Source organism: Myodes glareolus, chromosome 2 (genome assembly GCF_982192425.1).
Source record: "Myodes glareolus chromosome 2, mMyoGla1.1, whole genome shotgun sequence".
Classification (NCBI taxonomy): Eukaryota; Metazoa; Chordata; class Mammalia; order Rodentia; family Cricetidae; genus Myodes; species Myodes glareolus.
The window spans coordinates 66,100,174-66,118,561 of NC_142027.1; the positions used below are offsets into that span (position 1 = coordinate 66,100,174).

The 18,388-nt window shown below is 41.4% G+C and overlaps 1 protein-coding gene across 1 annotated transcript in view; it reads right to left on the reverse strand.

The window, feature by feature from the left end:
• Nucleotides 1-18,388, reverse strand: part of Hacd2 (3-hydroxyacyl-CoA dehydratase 2) — a 95,171-nt gene that overhangs the window by 26,334 nt on the left and 50,449 nt on the right. Inside the window, exon 4 of the mRNA XM_085685499.2 lies at nucleotides 13,945-14,033. Coding sequence (XP_085541625.1) covers nucleotides 13,945-14,033 — 89 coding nt within the window. The remainder of the gene's footprint in view (nucleotides 1-13,944; nucleotides 14,034-18,388) is intronic.

The following is an 18,388-nucleotide window of genomic DNA, read 5'->3' on the forward strand; positions in this document are numbered from 1 at the left end:
CTCCACGAAGGAAGAAATGAGTGTGCAAGACGGGCTTCCTTAGAAGCGGTGCTAACAGACTGACACAAGCATTCAGTGGAGGCAGGACTAGTGGCCAGAGCACCCCCTTTTCCTCAGCTTCAATAATGATTCATCCCACGGTGGTGTCTGCAGCCCGCTTGACTTGGTCTGACTTGTGCTAGGCTGGACGCCCTTCTGAGGGCAGCAGCTGCGTTTCTGTTTCTCCCGTATCCCAGCACTTAGCCCCAAGGACACTGAGGCCCCTGTACTGGGTACCTAGTCAGTCACAAGGGCTGAGCGACTGGGACAGAAAAATGGGATATGGGCAATCTTGGTTTTTTTCTTTAGTTTTAATAAAAAAGTAACTTTTTTAGTCATTTATTTAAAGGAATTTTATCCTTGGTAAAACAAATACAGATATAGTGGTTTAAAAAAGACATTTCGACTAATTCTTCATCTTTTAACAGGACAATTTTATATATTAAAGTACTCTTTAAGATTAAATCCATGACAGGATATACAACAAACCAGAATACTTTTTGTTTGCTTTTTGAGATAGGGTCTCTCTACATAGTCCTGGCTGCCTTGGAATTTACTGTGTAGACCAGGCTGGCCTCAAACTCACAGAATCAGCATGTCCCTGCCTCCTGAGTGCTGGGATTAAAGGCATGCGTCACCATGTCTGGCTAAAATACTATTATTTTTAATGGAAAACATGAACTACATGATAAAAAAAATCACTATTTACCCCATTTAGAGGTTAGAAAAATGTGTTGTTGCCAACACACATTTTTCTTAACTTATAGTGACAAAGGAAACTGATCAAAAAATTCTTACCATTGTAAAATAATAACTAAGGACTTTGGGAGACAGTAGCTTGAGACAGAGTCTCATTAAGTAGCTCAGGTTAGTCTCAAACTTAGACTCCTCCTGTCTCATCTCCAAAATGTTGGTTGGAATTACAGATACACATCACCACAGCCAGGTCAGAATTATTATTTTGCAAGTGTGGGTGTTTGTCTGCATGTATACCTGTGTACAACATACATGCACTGTCTACAGAGGGCAGAAGAGGGCTTCAGTTTCCCCCCAAGACTGAAGTTACAGACAGTTGTGTGCTGATATGTGGGTGCTGGGCATTGAACCTGAACCCTCTGGAAGAGTCGATAGGGCTTTTACCCACCTAGACATTTCTCTGGCCCCAGGAGTACTTTAGAAACAAAGAAACAAAATGAAAAGAAAATATTTTTTTTATTTATTTATTGTGTGTGTGTGTGTGTGTGTGTGTGTGTGTGTGTGTGTAGAAGTCAGAGGAGAACTTCCAAATGGCAATTCTCTCTTGATACCATGTGGGGTCTGGAGATTGAATTCAGGTTATCAGGCTTGGTGGTGGGTGGCCTTTATCCATTAAGCCGCATCACCAGCCCAGAGGACTACTTTTGATATGAATGATGATCTTGGTCTTAGGTATGAAATCAACTACTCTGATCATGCATTAACAAAGACATACAGGCATGCAGTCAACAAGCAATGCACAACCAATTCTGCATCACGACACTGCCAAGCATGCAGGTCTGATCTGAATGTTTCTTTTGTCTAGCTTTATGGCTTTCTGTGTACTCAGCCCATTTTCCAGAATGCATGAAAGAGGGTCATGGGTACTTTATTTAAATAGGCTAGCTAGGTCACTATGTCACTGTTTCTGGTTCCTACTGGAACTCTGGAAGGAAAGAGACCTCCCAACTTCTAAGATGTGCTTCTTGAGCAAGTTATTCTCTCTGAACCCTGGTTTACTCATATGGAAACTAGGGGCTTGTCTTTGTGTGGTTGCAGGGTTTGCACTACTCCTGACCTTTGCCAACATTGCTCCTCAGTCCTAGCCGGGTCTCTCTCTTTCAAAGAGCACTATTAACTAAAAAGCTTTCCCACAGTTACCACATTCAGCATAACTCATGTGCTGAGTATATCTGATTACATCTGAATGTATATGTAGTCCCATATATCTAATCCAATGTGAGGATCCTGTGAACTAATATTTCTGTAAGTACAGCAACAACAGAGAACAAATGTCCCCAGCATCAGGTTGCTGCGATCCTAAAGAAAGAGCTGGGTATACGCACACTTCCAACTGTACTCCAAGGGGCAGGGAGGGTCTCTATCACTGTCAGATACATAACAACTAGACACTAGAAGATATCACATTGGCAACACATATTGTGTTTGTTATGTATAGTGTAATAAGTACAAAAGTTTCAAACGACAGGAAATAAAAATCAAAGCTATCATTAAGTACCAATTCCTGGAACAGAGAAGAGAATGGTACTCAGCTGTCTCTGTCCACAGACGTCCTGTTTGGAATTGTACAGTGCTTTAAACATACTTAAACTAGTTTTTGTTCGTTTGGTTGTTCTTTAAACTGGGAGATTTCACATTTTAAAAAAATCTGTATTTTTGCCGTTTTATAAGAAACTCAGACTGAGTCTGGCGGAGATGACTAGCTGAGGTACACACTGGCTACTTTTATGAGATGGCCTGCTCTCACCAGTGCCGTTACCAGCCTGACTAGCTGAGCTCTCTGGGGCTATAGTGCTATTGCAGTCTCATCAGCTTCTACACTTGGGTTCCTGTGGACCTTCCTGTGAAATCATGAACTCAAGAGAAGACTTTTACAGCTGACCCAGTAAGACAGCCACCAGCGCAGAAGGCAAGAGACAACTTTCAAACTCAGGTTATTTTGGTAGAGAGTCAGAGCAAAGGGGGTAAAAGGGAGAAGCAGACAGACTTTGTCCTGTTTCAAACATAAATTTATGGCAGCAATCTGAGAGAACAAAAGTTAAAGCTGGACCACGTATCAAGCCTAGGATACTGGTGATTAGATTCCCCCTGTGGCAAAGCAGGCCCTGCACATGCACACACGACACCCACACAAGAATCAAGTCCATCTTACAAAGTCCAGAAGTGCACCAGGGTTTTACGCCAGACTTGAAAAGGGTCCTCTCTGGAAAATGCAGACAATTTAGTAATATGCCTTATTTCTTTTATGATACATTACTGTGACAATTTGAACATGGGTGTTCTGATAATGTAAAGTAAAACATGGTTACTGAGCCCTCTTTCCTAAACACATTGTCTTTCTATAAGGATAGGAGTAACTTCTCCGAGTTCTCCTGTAGGTCACAGGACTGTTAACGGACAGACACCTGACTGTTCACTGTGTAGAACAGCTCTCAGTGGGTGGAAAGTTTCAGGAGTCTTGACTTTCATATCCAGGCTTCAAAATAAATGTGCTTATAAAAAGCTACAGTGTATAGGACACTGCTTGCTCTGCCAAAGAAGCAGGTAATAAGAGAGAGTTCTTCCCACATATTAAAAAGTTTCCACATGAATATTAATCAATGCTTTAAGAATGTCATCCAATGTACTGCAGAACACTCCTGTTTAAACACACTGTATAGGTGAAACCTTTTAACTTCTCTTGGCTGACATATCTTAGCAATGCTCACGATGCATGCCAATCTCTTAACTTTGACAGTGGGAAACAAGGATCTTTAAATTCATCCAGATAACACTGACTGTACGCCACTGGTATTATTTAACTCAAAAAGGAGAGAAAAGGCATGTGACATGTTTCTCAACAAGGGTGAACCTGGGACATGCTGTCACAGTGAAAATCTCTCTAAAGGGTGAGGCCCATGTGGCCTCATGACTGGTTGTTAGAACCACCAATTTCTACCTCTATACCAGATGGTGAAAGGACCATGAATGTTACCCCCACTATCAGGATTTGTTTAAAATAAACAATCTTTTATTTAAAGAACAGCATTCCAAGTTCTCCTAAGTTTTCTGACTGCTTTCTTGAAAAAGTATCATGGTCATTCACTAACCATGAGAAACCACACACATGAGAATCAAACTGGATGAAATAAAGAAAGGCTCAGAAGGCTGCATACACCATGTGTGTAAATCAGCATCTTAAGCCACTTCACATGAAAAGTGTGGATGAGTGCTGGCGTTCAGCTGCTAACAACTCTCTACTGACATCACAACTATGGGCACAGTTATGTGATACAAGCTTTGTTCTGCATGTTATTGCTCAGGTCACTCCCAGCCAAGAAACTGCATTTGTTTATTTGGGAAACTATTACTTTAGGTTCAAGCAATATTTTTCTTCCTTCACTCCTGTTCCCTTGGTGTCAAAAGCCAAGCATTTCTGTGCAAGTGACCAGATTTGGCCCTGAACACACTGCCCACTACGGACAGACAGCTGCAATGCATATATTAAGACACCACCCAATAGTGTATATACCTGAAGAGAATGTACTCCAAAAAGCTATTGTTAGAATTATCAAAGATAGGAATGATACAGAGCACTCCTTAATAGCCATTATAAACAAGAACCATTAGTATTTTAAAGGACTAAAATGCAAAATGCACAAAATTCCCTGAAATCCGGGACCTGAAGCAAAGAGAAAGAAGCAGGCCACTCTGCAGCCTGAAAGGACTGGAACTGCCAGGGCAGGCCAAGGCAAGCCTGGCTGTACTCCTGAGAGGCCTCAGCCAAGAGGCCCGGACACTCCCTACCAGCCCTAGCCCTTCCTCTGAATGGCATTTCTCAGAATGAAGACAGTGTGTAGGCTTCTGGAGAACTGATCTGGTGTTGTTTCCTCTCATGATGAATCTGACACCAGGGGATGCTGTGTCAGATTTTAGCCTCAGGAATAAGAAAGCAAAAGAAGTACCAGGAGGAGCTTCACGTGCTGGATGTTTGCAGGGGAATGAGCTTAGCAGGATGAGGACGATGCAGGGCACAGTGTGAAGTCCAGAGAAGAAAAAGACTAATATTAAAGAAAACTTAGTTAACTTCCTGCTTTTGCTGAGCTTGGACTTACTCAACTATAGACTGACCAGGGGAGTGGGAGGGGTTTGTGCTGCATTCTGTATGGAGTGATGATAATGTTGAACAGTTTACAAAGACTGCTGTAGTTCTTAAACAATGACTGAACTCTCACAGAGGACATCATAATCTGAGTGACAAACATGTTCCAGGAGAGCCTGACAAGAGCTGAGAGGGCTGACTGGGAGAAAGAGGCAGCTTGAAATGGCAGAAGTGAACCTAGGCCAAGCCTAACGGACCTAAGTATTTGCAATATTTTGATGTAGAATACTGGAACTTGGCAAGCAGATAACAGAGGAAAAAAAAACATTCTGGTTTTGCCACAATCACCCAAGACTGATAATGGCAAAAGAACAATTTAGCACAGGTAAGAAATACAATCACCAAGTGCCCCCAAAGATCAGACATGAAAATGAGTGCTGCCTCTACCCAAGAGCTGTCTAAAGTTTGACAGTGCTTGATTAACAATCAAATAATGAAGTTTTTTGCCTCTAGGAGTGGGCTAATTTTAAAAGTGAAGGTGATGTGCATCCACCTACAGGAATATTTAAAATAGAAAGTAAGGAAAGAGATGGAATGGGAGAATGTCAGATGCCTAGCTTTCAAGGGGACTACAGGATACTGAGCTGTGTCTCAACAGTATGAGATGGCTGGAGTATCACTGTGGGGAGGGGGCAAGAGAGACTGGCACAGTCCAGGCACAGCATTCAAGACAATGACACTTGTATAGACACAGTATCTCATCCCCCTCCTTGAATAATAAGGAATCAAAGCTGATTTTTTTTTTAACAGGATTTCTCAGCTTTGGAGCCTGTCCTAGAACTTGCTCTGTAGACCAGGCTGGCCTTGAACTCACAGAGATCTGCCTGCCTCTGCCTCCTGAGCACTGGGATCCACCACTGCCCGGCTCACAGCTGCTCTTTCTGCCTCACCATGCTTGTGGGTGGTGTGCTGTGAATATAGACCCCCAGTGGCAGGAGGGGCAGCATGGGAACTCTGTGAACCTAGCTGGAGGACCCAGCATAGAATGCTGAGTTCCATTTACCTGATAATAGTAGATTGTCCAGGGCAGGCACAACTAGAGAAGTCCCAGGCAGAGAGCTTCTGCACAGCACTGTCTCAGGTGGAGACCTCCTACACAACCCAGGGCTGTTGTAGGCACCATGCAGCTAGGACTTCACACAGCGTGAAGCAGATGTAGTTCCCAACACCTCTCTAACAGAACAAATGAGAAGCCGTTTCGTTTCCTAGATGCTGTGACTTCAAATCCTTGAAGGCAGACTACTTCTCCAGCTTCCTTTAAGAAAACACCAGAGCCTACATGGGAATTGTACTGAGTGGTTTAAAAGAATTCTAAGGATCTCCTTAAATCTGTAGGAATGAAATAGGGATCTCTGGAGCCCACTATCTTAGGATTGTCTCTACATTATCTCCCCCAATTAGGAATCCCAGATGGCTTTGTTGTAGCCTCTGTCATCCTGTGACCTGCCTGTACCAGGGAGGAAATTCTAGGGAGGCCACCAGTACAGCCTGGCTGCCAGGGAAAGGCATTATTATCATTTAAAGGTGTGGCCATTGATTATTTTTAAAGTTGACTTATTTTATGGCTTGCCAGGATGTACAGGTACCATGTGCAGGCAGTGACTGTGGAGGTCAGAAGAGGGCATTAGATTCTCTGGATCTGGGGTTATAGATAGCTGTGGGTGCTGGGCACTGAACCTAAGTCCTCTGGCATAGTAGTCAGTAATCTTAACTGCTGAGCCATCTCTCCAGCCCAACCTTTCACTGTTGTTGAGACAGGACCTCAAATATCCCATGTTACCTTCCAAATCCCTTTCTAACTGATGAGCAGTTTGAACTTCTGGCTCTTCTGCATGCATATGCTGCCACATCTCATTTATGAACTGGGCCCACTGAATGCTAGATAACTCCCGCTACATCCCCCAGCCTCAGCCACTGACTTCCCTCCTAAGGAGCTAGAATGCCTGGACTTTGTATAGGGACGTGATAACGGGAGAAATATAGAACCCTCCATTCCTAGGTATCTCTGCCAGTAGTACAGACGTTAACTGACATACCAGGAATGGAGCCCAGTGGAGCCAGCCTGAGAAATAAAACACATGAAGTACAAATGAGAAGACCTGGAGAGCAGGGCTGCTCAAGGCTGTTGGAGCTCCCACGCACCCCAGATGTCTGCCCTGCTAAATTTCGTACTGCACTGATCCCAAACCTCCTTTGTATGCTCCAAGTCTTCCCTTCTATAGGTTACTCTATATTGAAGGGATGTAGCTTTTTGAAGTTTTTATTTTATTTTTTATTTTTAAAAGATGTATATGTGGGGCTAGAGAGATGGCTCCGTGGTTAAGAATGCTTTGTGTTATTGTGGAGGATCCAGGTTCAGTCCCCAGTACCCACACTGTGGTTCACAAACTATAGTTCCAGGGGTTCTAATTTTCCTTTTTGGCCTCCATGGGGCATCAGGCACACATGTGATGCAACATAGATATGTGCAGACAAAACAATCCATATACAGGAAATAACTAAGTGAATCTTTTAAAAACTTAAAAATATGTGTATGTATGTGTGTCTGTGTATAGGTATATGCATGAGAGCACGTTAGGAACATATCCAGGAAAGACCCAATCCTGTATCTCTACAAATCAAATATATATTCTACCAAAATGTCTAGTCTACTTTTGTACACACTAGAATGTGAGAAATACTGTTGTAACTCACTAGAATGTTTTCATTAAAAAGTTTGTCTAGCATGATTCAAATAACAGCATTTAAAAAGTATCTGTTGACATTTGATAAACATATATGAACACAAGTTTTACACAAGACTGCGGGGCTGTAGTCTCTGTCTGGCCTGCTGCTCCCTTAGTGTCCTCAATTCACTTCTCCTTTTTATAAATAAATATTTGAAAATAATCTAAGTAAGAATTTGGGAATGAGGACTGAAATGGGAAGTAAGACCAACAGAACACAGGTATCTTTAGGGCATTTCTCAAAGCTTAGAACTCATAAGATTATCTGAAAAACGTTCATTTCTTGGCCCTTGGCCCAGATATTCTCTATATTCAAAGTGGGACCTGAAATTTGCATTGTAAATAAACATTCTTAGTAATTTTGGTCCAAATGGTTCATGAATCCTAACTTTAAAAAGTTTGACAACTTTAAAGCAGATAAGCTAGTGAAGTAGACAGATTCACCCAAGGGCCATTAGCGCAGTAATGAAACTTGAGAAGTAGGACGGGGATCTCAGTGGTAGTGTTCGCCTTCCAGCACATGTCTGGGGTCACTGTTCTCAAGGTAGAGATAGAAGGACAAGTGTTTAAGGGCATCCTCAGCTACTTGGGAATTCAAGGCTAGCTTAGGAGCTATGAGATTTTGTGAGACAGCTGATTTCACTTGTTAACTTGACACGACCTAGAATCCCCCGAGAAGAGTCTCAGTGAGGGATTGTCTAGATCAGAAGTTCTCAATCTGTGGGTCACAACCCCTTTGGCAAATCTCTATCTCTAAAAATATGACAGTTCATGATAGTAGCAAAGTTACAGTTATGAAGTATCAATATTACAGTTAGTTATGAAAATAATTTTATGGTTGGGGTCACCACAACATGAAGAACTGTATTAAAAGGTCATAGCATTAGAAAGGTTGAGAGCACTGGTCTAGACGAAGATGGCTTATGGGAATGCCTATGGGTGATTGTCTTGACTGTTCTGATGTAGGAGGATGCAGCCCACTGAGGGTGGCACCATTTCCTTCTTCTGGGTCATGGACCCTATCAGTGTAGAGACTGGCTGAGTAAAAGGACAATGTATATTTATTGTCTTCCTGCTACTGACTGGATGTGATGAGCTCCTCCATGCTCCTGTTTAACTTACCCACACTACAATGAAATCTGGAACTCTAGTGGAAAAACCCTTTCTCCCTTAACGCTGTTCTGGCAAGGTGTTTTTATCACAGTAACAGAAAGGAAACTAGAAGGCCCTATAACACAAAAGGAAACAAAGTACACAACAAAACAAAAACTCAAAAGCAAAGTGCTGCAGATAAGTCCTGAGGGGAGGCCCACCACTGATATGCACAAGGTGTGCAATTGATTTGGTGGGAGACTCGTACGCACACGGCAAAATGAAGTGTTGAAGAGGAAGCACGGCCTGGGTCCTAGGCAGTGAGAAGGGTGAGAATAAGGCAACTGTGATGCAGGGTCAAGACCCCGGACTCAAAACCAACTCCAAATCTGCCCTTTGCTGGTGTGATAGTAACTTTGCCTCTCTAGCTTCCAAACTAACAGAGGGCCCAATTTACCTCCAGAGAGCACAGTCAAGAACAAATGATAAAACTTTTGTAAATTATAATGCATCAAACAATAATCAGTACAACAATAATAAGGCACCGGACACTACTTTCTTAAATACTGATTTTGACATACTTGTAATCATTTTGATGAATGGCAAGAATAGTAGAGTACTGCTGGAGAGATGGCTCAGAGGTTCAGTGCACTGGCTGCTCTTCCAGAGGTCCTGAGTTCAATTCCCAGCAACCGCATGGTGGCTCACAACCATCTAAATGGATGTGATGCCCTCTTTTATCACGCAGGACTATATGCAAATAGGGTACTCATATGCATAAATAAATCTGATGGCATAAATGTCCGGAAGCCCAGAGTGTGCCACAAAGAGGTGCAAAATAAGCTGCCTGCAGTGATTCAAAAAATGTGGGGAAACAGCCCTTGCTCCAGCTGTGGTAAATGGTAAGGAAAGGAGTCGAGGCTCTGTCTTTGGGGTTCAGTTTTATTTTATGCAAGTCATCCCCAACAAGGGGGTAGAGCTTCTCCATGGCGCTTGGCTGGAAGTCTTGAACTTCCCCAACTATTCTCCACAGAAGACCTGGGGCTTCTCCACCAAGAGAACAGTGCTCTAAAAACTCAGGGACTGGATTTTCAGAGGGTCGAGACAAGGAAAGAACAGAACAGTGGTCTAGCTGTGTGTCTAAGAGTTTGAGGTCAAGCTTAGCTGTTTCAGAACAAGCAAGTGAGTTTTGTTTCTGAAGGGAGTCACAGTGAGAAACAGAAAGTGAACACTTGCCCATTGCAATTCATTTTAAAAATCTTGGCCCTGTCTCAGTTCAATGAGAAGACTCACACTCAGACCAAAGAGGGAGTGAGGGACCAAGTACCAGCAAAAGCCAGATGTGGTAGCAACCAGGTCAGATTCGGGACAGAAGGAAACCTCGGAACAGATTAGGTCAGCTAGAGTTGTGGACTGCCTCCTGTAACTGCCCTCTCACCTCCATGCTGATTGCTGCACCACAGCTTTTCTTTGTTCATATGTATAATCTCTTTAAAAGGAAATGTAAGAATGATATTTGCTAAAGGAAAAGTTTAGTATAGTAGATACTTTTCTTACTTTTCTTTCTTTTGAGACAGGGCCTATCTATTTATCCCTGGCTGTTTTCAAATAGGGGTCAGCCCGTTTTATGCCTCCTAAGTGCTGGGATTAAAAGTGAGCATCACCAGGCAGACCCACCTAAGATACTTTCTCAACAACCTTGTTACTGTGGTGTCACAAGCTGAGACTGGGTCCTTATGGTGTAAGAGAAAACTCTCTGATCATCTTTAGTTCCACAATGTGACAACTCAGCCTGGTGTGGTAGCACACCTGGGACGTGGAAGCAGGAGGATCAAGATTCTAGAGAGTTAACTCTGAGGCAAGCTGGGCTGCATAAGAGCCCACTTTTTAAAAGGAAGGAAGGAAAGGGAAGGAGTACACTTCAACATAAAAGTCAGATCTTGAAAGCTTTATGAGTTCGACCTCAGCACATCACAAAATTACAGAAAAACAAAACAAAACAAAACACCTTTAATTCCAGGACCAAGGAGGCAGAGGCAGACAGATCTCTGTGAGTTCGAGGACAGCCAGGGCTACGCAGAGAATCCTGTCTTGAAAAACAAAACAAAACAACACAACAACAAAAACATAAGAGGAATTAGCACCAGAGGCAGAGTAAGAATCAAACCCACAGAGAATGTAACTTTTGAGCAAGTGGATTACTTGCTGTCCCCTTTAGGGAAGACTATGACAAAGAAACTGAGCTATAGAAACTGATACCGTATTTATGTGGTTCTCAGGGTTACAGCACAGAGCGGGATAAGACAAACACAGCGACTTTTCAGATGCTTCAGGAAATGGAAGGGAAGTCATATGCAATGTTGGACACAACAAATGGAATTACAATTTCTAAGAAAGCTCAAGACAGAAAAAATAGCGTTTGGCTAAGACACGGGGCTTAAGGACAGGTAAGAGATAGCAAACAGTCTGGCCCCTAAAACACAGTAAAAGGTTTTTCAATTTAGCTGTCAGGCAACTGGTGTGTGTGTGTGTGTGTGTGTGTGTGTGTGTGTGTGTGTGTGTGTACTGGAATCAACAAAATGACGAATGAGTAGTTCTGTCTAGGGCAAAGAAATAAAGTCCTGGGTCAGCAAAAATGCTGAATTCTATTTATTCAAGAAAAGAATAAGCCAAGTAATCAATAGAGTGCACTAAACAAAAGGATCCTGAAACACAAGGATACAGAGGTGACAAGAAGACGGTGAAATTCACTACACTAGGTCGTCAGAAACTGGCCGGTTAACGTTAGCAGAAACTGGATCACTCTGGCTGCAGAGAAACAGCTGTGAGTATCTGTATGTAATGAGTATATCCAATAACGCTCAAATGTGATATTATATTTCGAACCACCAGCTAAATGTCAAGTCTGCACATCTAGCAGGCAGTGTGGTTACCTGAGCTGATGGCCAAGTCTAGCACCCATAATCTACAAAGACATCTAATAGCTTTTAGACAATCTGTTTCAATGGTCTGTTAAGGAAATCTGGGAATCTAATGGAATTGCTTTATTTGAACTGCAAGTATTTTTGGGAGCTTGTTCACCTGCTTTGGCAACCATGTTAATAAGCAGAAGAGTGGTCACGGAGGCAGCTAAGGCATTAACACCTGGATAATCAATATCGGACTGTATTTGCAAAGTGTCTGAACAGTCTTTATTGGACAATATTTTGGTTCCACATACTACATCTCATTATTGAATCCACATAATCACCTGTTTCAGGTGTAATTAAGCAGCTAGGCCTGGTGATACAGGTATGCAATTCTAACCGCTCTGGAGGCTTAGCCCTAAGAACACAGTAATTTAAGATCTATGTGGGACAAAAGAATTCAAGGGTGACATGAGCGACTTAGTGAGATGTTACCTCAAAACAAAAATGTGAAAAAGAGGACTGGGGACACGGCTGTGTGGTAGAATGCTTGTCTACCACACATGAGGCCCTGGGTTTAATCCATAGCACTGGGGAAGAATACAATTGAATTACAACTAGGAAATATTTTAGATTATTTGAAAACATTGGCAAATAAAATGGTTGCAATGAAAAAAATTACAGTATAGATATATATTGTATAAATATATAGTGTACTATACAGTATAGTATACAAAAAATGTAAGAGGAAGAAATATGCATTAAAAATACGTGGCCGGGCAATGATGATTAAAGGCTCATGCCTTTAATCCCAGCACTTCGGAGGCAAAGGCAGACAGATCTCTCAGTTCAAGGCCAGCCTGGTCTACAGAGCGAGTTTTAGGATAGCCAGGGCTACACAGAGAAACCCCGTCTCAAAAAATAAAACAAAACAAAATAAACAAACAAAAAACAAAGAAACAAAAACGAAAGAAAAAAGCATGTAAAAGAACTCTAAATGAGTCGCCAGGCAGTGGTGGCACACACCTTTAATCCCAGCACTCGGGAGGCAGAGACAGGTGGATCTCTTTAAGTTTGAGGCCAGCCTGATCTACAGAGCCAGTTCCAAAGCTATAGAGAAATGTTGTCTAGAAAAACAAAACAAAACAAAGAACTCTAAATGAAGACATTACATGGTATTATAAGTAACACAACTTCCCTAACTCTGTGACAATTATGAATGAGAACAGAGAGTTGTATGTAATACTAGAATTTAATTTCCTTTTACAACTTTTAAAACTGTGGTTACTAAAAGTAGGTACACAATTATTTTGCATGCTTCCTGCATAGTAAGTTTAGATAGATCTTGAAAGAATGAGAGATTAATAAGTCCATGGATCTGTTCATTCCATGTGAATATAAGAAAATGATAGTTTATTAATCTGAGTTGTTTAAACCTTGGCTAAGACTTCACTAGCTATGTACATTTTTACCTGTATATCATGTGGGTCAATTTTTAAAAAGTTAGGAAAAAAAAAGCCTCATTAGCTGAAATGCAAATGAGACTGTCAAAAGAGATTATGACCAACACTATAGTTTTGACAGGATTTCAGACTAAAGAACAAAGAATATACAAGATTAAAGTTAACAGATAGATAAGCAATTGCTAGAAACTCAGGGAATCCCATGGTGATGCTAACAGGCTGTAGAGACTGTAAGCCAAAGATAAGTCTTTGTACCTGCCAATGCTCTAACTCCAGGTAACAACAGTGTTTAAAAAAAACTGACACTAAAACAGCAGAATCCTCCTCAAAACAATGTGAAACAAATCAATGCTTGGCTAGGGATTCACACCTGAGGGATTGATGGTTTTCTCCCAGTTCTGGTGGTGAGGGTTCCTGGACCTACATGAGCCACCTGACACATGTAGCAATGATGTTAGTTCAGACTAGTGGGCCAGAAACAAGTTTGCTTCTCCTGGTACCACAAAAACAGAAGTGTTCCCCATTCTCTCCAAACGATGCAGAAGCCAATGAGCTGGCTACAGACAGACACCGAGGCAAACAACTGAGTTGCTGACAATATGCACACCCAACCTCTATGGGAACTGAGACTCCAGGTCTTCAATGCTGACTTAGCTCTCTCCTGAGCAACAGTGAAGACTGGGATTATGTTTTTCACTTTTGACCTAACTGCAGCAGTATGCATGAACTTTAACTTGGTAATTCTGAAATGATCTGAGTTCTGTCTTCAGCCAGAACAAACATGTACAAGAAGACTCACTCCGGATATTCCCTTTACTCACCTCTTTGACACTATGTGTTACTGCCCATATTAGGAAAACTCTTGACATCACCTGGAAAGAAGTCAGGACAACAGAAGATGGCACAATTCCTGGAAGAAATTTAGGATGTGTAAATTAATGTACTTTTTTTTTAAAAAAATTACACAATACGTTTTATCATATAATATGTTTTCCAAAACTTTCAAATGTCTACAATCAACACAATCTCCAGCAACTGATACCTACTATGTGGCTATAGATTAAGTCTGGCAATATCACTGAAATATTTTCCCTGCCCCAAGCAGTAACATTGTTCATGACAACTGAGGAAGTTGGCTGGCTACCTTTCTTAAGCCTTCAGAGTCAGTGACCAACTACAATATTTTTAATACTTAGAGACAAAACAAAACCACCACCTGACCATTAAACAAGGATCCTGATGGCTCATTTTCTAATATGGTTTTCATGATGACTAAGCAACTATGGGCAGAAAATCAGTTCTACTTATGCCTAAGAATGCTGAAAGTTCCTGAATATAAAACTTAAATATTTGGCCAACAAGACTAGCAAAAATCAAAGCTTATTAACTTAAAACAATTTTTTTCTCACCTTGTTCACTGCAAGCATAAGTCTAATTATCCTCTCAATACACCAATACACTGTTTATAACATGATAACATCTTTATTTTAAGTAATCATCAAATTCTACTAAATTTATACCTCTTTGGCTTCAAATGCTATAACCATGACCCCTACAACATTCTTGCCACTTTTCTTTTTCTTTCTTTCTTTCTTTTTTTTTTTTTTTTGGTTTTTCAAGACAGGGTCTCTCTGTAGCTTTGAAGCCTACTCTTGTAGACCAGGCTGGCCTTGAACTCACAGAGATCCCAGATCCAACTGCCTCTGAGTGCTGGGATTAAAGGTGCGCCACCCCAAATAAGCCATCATTTGGAAACATTCTCTTTGTGATGTTAAACTAGCAAGGAACTGCTTTTAAAATGATATTTGAAAGCCAGCAGCCCTCTGATTCCCTCTGACCTCACTACTGCCAATGCCTATTCTCACTTGCTAGACCCCTGAGGTTGAACACAGGACATTCTGTACCTTCCAGGAGCCTTAATCCCAGTCAGTATCTGTCTCCTTTAAAGCCAACCTTATCTTCAGCACAGTCAGTGGACCATCTCTATCCTGCACCATCTCTATTCTTCAGCATACTCACTGGCAATCCTGTACCATTTCAATTCTTCAAGCTCCCTAAAATACAGCCTTTTGAACATTTATATAGCAGGACAAACTTGCAAAGACCACGTACGAGTCAGATGGAGCTACAATTGTCACTACAAGCTGGCTACAACAAGAAATCACTTTACATCTATTTAAGGGATGCTATATCATGCTAAAAAAATGGATTTTTAAAAAGAAACATGGGCTTCAGAGAGGGAGAGTTTGCTTCTTAAAGCAGGTATCATGGGAATGCCAAACACGATGTTCGGCATATAGGCATATAGAGGCATGTAGAATGAATTGAAGAAACTACAAATGCAGAGACAGACAGGTAAATGGAATACATATTGAGTCCAGACAAGAATCTTCACCTTTACACTCACTTGATTTTCAGCAGACATCTAAGACAATTTGATAGAAAAATGATTTTATTTTCAACAAACTGGTACAATTGGGTACTCCCAGGTGAAATCAAAGAACTTACACAAAACCTGACTCAGGAGCTAGGATGACAAAATGGTTAAGAATGCCTCCTGCTCCTCCTGTTTGTCTCAGCCCCCATGTTGGGTGGGATGCCCAGTAAGTTCAGCTGACATCTCTTCTGGCCTCCTTGGGCACTCATACACGTGACAGAAACACTGACACGCATACATATTTAAAAAAAAAAACAAAGAAATTAACTCAAGGCTGGGGTTCAACTCAGTGTCAGAGCACTTCCCTATCAAGGCACTGGGGGTTTGAGTCCTTGCCATTAATGTGCAAATGAACACACACAGACACAGATACACCCACTCACCACACCCACCCACACACCACCTACAGGGCTGAAACCCTAAACTCAGTAGAAAACAGGTACAAATCTTGAAGGTTTGAATCACATAATTGTTTATGAGATATGGCACTAGGAAAACAATATATTTGGCTAATAAAATCCAAACGCTGTGTGCTTCAAAGGACACCAAACAGAAAGGGAACACAGCTCTGTGTTCCAGTTTGGATATGAGGCTTGGTGCCCAATTTAACGATGTTTAGAGATGAGCTTTGGGGAAGTGGCTGAGCCATGAAGCTATATCCTGCTAAATGTGCCAGACCTCAACAATGGGCTAATTCACTGATGGGTTCCTTGATAGGAGAAAGACTTCAGGGGGTAGGCTCTACCTGAAGGACATGGGTCACTGGGGCATGTCCTGAGATTTTTCCTGCATTCTGCCATCATCAGAGAAATTTGTCCCATGCTACCTCTGCCATGACCCTGCTTTATAGTCCCACAGTAATGCAGCCAACTGACCATGGAATGAAAGGGTGAGCCAGTTAGCACAGCATTGCTGTTTGGACTGTGAAATAGTACAGCCACTCTGGACAGTTGTCAGTGCCTCAGAGTATTAAACACTGAGTTATATACAGGCATGCACATGTGCATACACACACACACACACACACACACACACACACACGCATGCGCGCGCACGTGAACAAAATTTGTTTCCACAAAAATTTGTTTATTTATGTTCATAGTGGTGTATATGTGTATATGAACTGAGAATAAGTGTCTATCAGCAGGTAAATGGGTAAACAAAATGTGGTATACTCTTAAAGGTTAATAAAAACATGGGACTGGAGAGATGGCTCAGAAATTAAAAGCCCTGGTTGCTCCTCTAGAGGACCCAGGTTCCATTCCAAGAACCCATATGTCAGCTCACAGCTGTCTGTAAACCAGTTCCAGGAATCCGATACCCTCTTCTGGTTTTTGTGGGCACCAGAGATGCAAGTGATACACAGATACACAGGCAAATGAAACATCCACACACATAAATAAAAACTGAAAATAGAATAAAAATAGAAATATACATGTTTGAATTTAATTCTCAAATAGTTAAAAATATATTAAAAATGAAACAAACGTAAAAAGTAATGAAGCACTTATATATGCCACAATATTGATGAAACTTCAAGATACTATGTTGAATTATAAGAAATCAAGGGCAAAAGGCCATACAAATTTATATGAAAGTACATCTGTGGTTATCTGGAGTTTTGGGGGAAATCGGAAGTGACTGTTAATGGAGTTCCTTTTGGGGTAATGAAAATATTCTAAAATTGACTGTGGTAATGGTTGCACAACTCATTTTACACTCTAAAGGGGTGGATTATATCTGAATAAAGAGATGTTATTAAAAATAATATGAGTGAAGTGCAAAGCCTAGTTACATAATTATGTAACACAGCTAAAGAAACTAATTAGCAAATCAAACATTTAGCTAACACTTTGAGTAAGTTTTACAAAAGAGCTGGAGAATTGGATTTTTATGAGTAGCAAGGATTTGTTGCTTAAGGAGAGATGAATGTTTCCAGCTGCTCCTTTTCCTCCTGCTCCAACCTAAAGACCAGTTTACTACAAACACTATGGTTTTGCCCTAATTTTTGCCCATCTTCCTTGTCCATTAACAGTGTGCTGGCCACTGAGCTGCTGCTGTTTCTTGCAGTTCTCCAGCATGCTGTTGTGTTTTGGTAAGGTTCAGAGTCCGGACTTCAGAGCTGTAAGCTCAAAACTGATTTGATCTCACTCACCAACAAGAACGCAGCACTGGGAAACTGAGTTACATTAATCAAACCATGTAAGATACTGTAATAATCCAAATATTTATTTACTCATCTGAAATAGTGGCGTAGCTTTCTAATAGTCTGAGGCTAAAATCAGGATGCTCAGAAGTATGGCTTTACATAAAGAGTAGAAGGAAATTGCAACTCAGCTGAGCACTAGAACCCTTCCCGCCCCAGCAATGGAATTCGGGGCCTTGCACAGAGAGGCAGGCATTCTACAACCCATGCCCACAAGGGAGTCTTTTATATTATTTAAGATTTATTTATTTTATGTGTATGAATATTTTGCCCGCACATCTCTTGTATGTGCACCACAGGTGTGCCTGATGTCTGAGGTAGTGACAAGAGGGTGGATGCCCTGGAACTGGAAGTATGGATGGTGGTGAGCTGGGAACTGAATTCTGGCCTTCTGCAAGAACAAGTGTTCTTAACTGCTAAGCTATCTCTCCAGTCTCTAACAAGGAAATCTTGTTTTTTTAGAGACAGGGTCTTATTATGTAGCCCCGGCTGTTCTGGAACTCACTATGTAGATCAGGCTGGCTCTAAACTCACAGAGATGTGCCTGTTGAGATTAAAGGCACATGCCACCGTGCCCAGCCCAACAAGGAATTCTTAATCACCCCTTCTTTACCATAAAGTA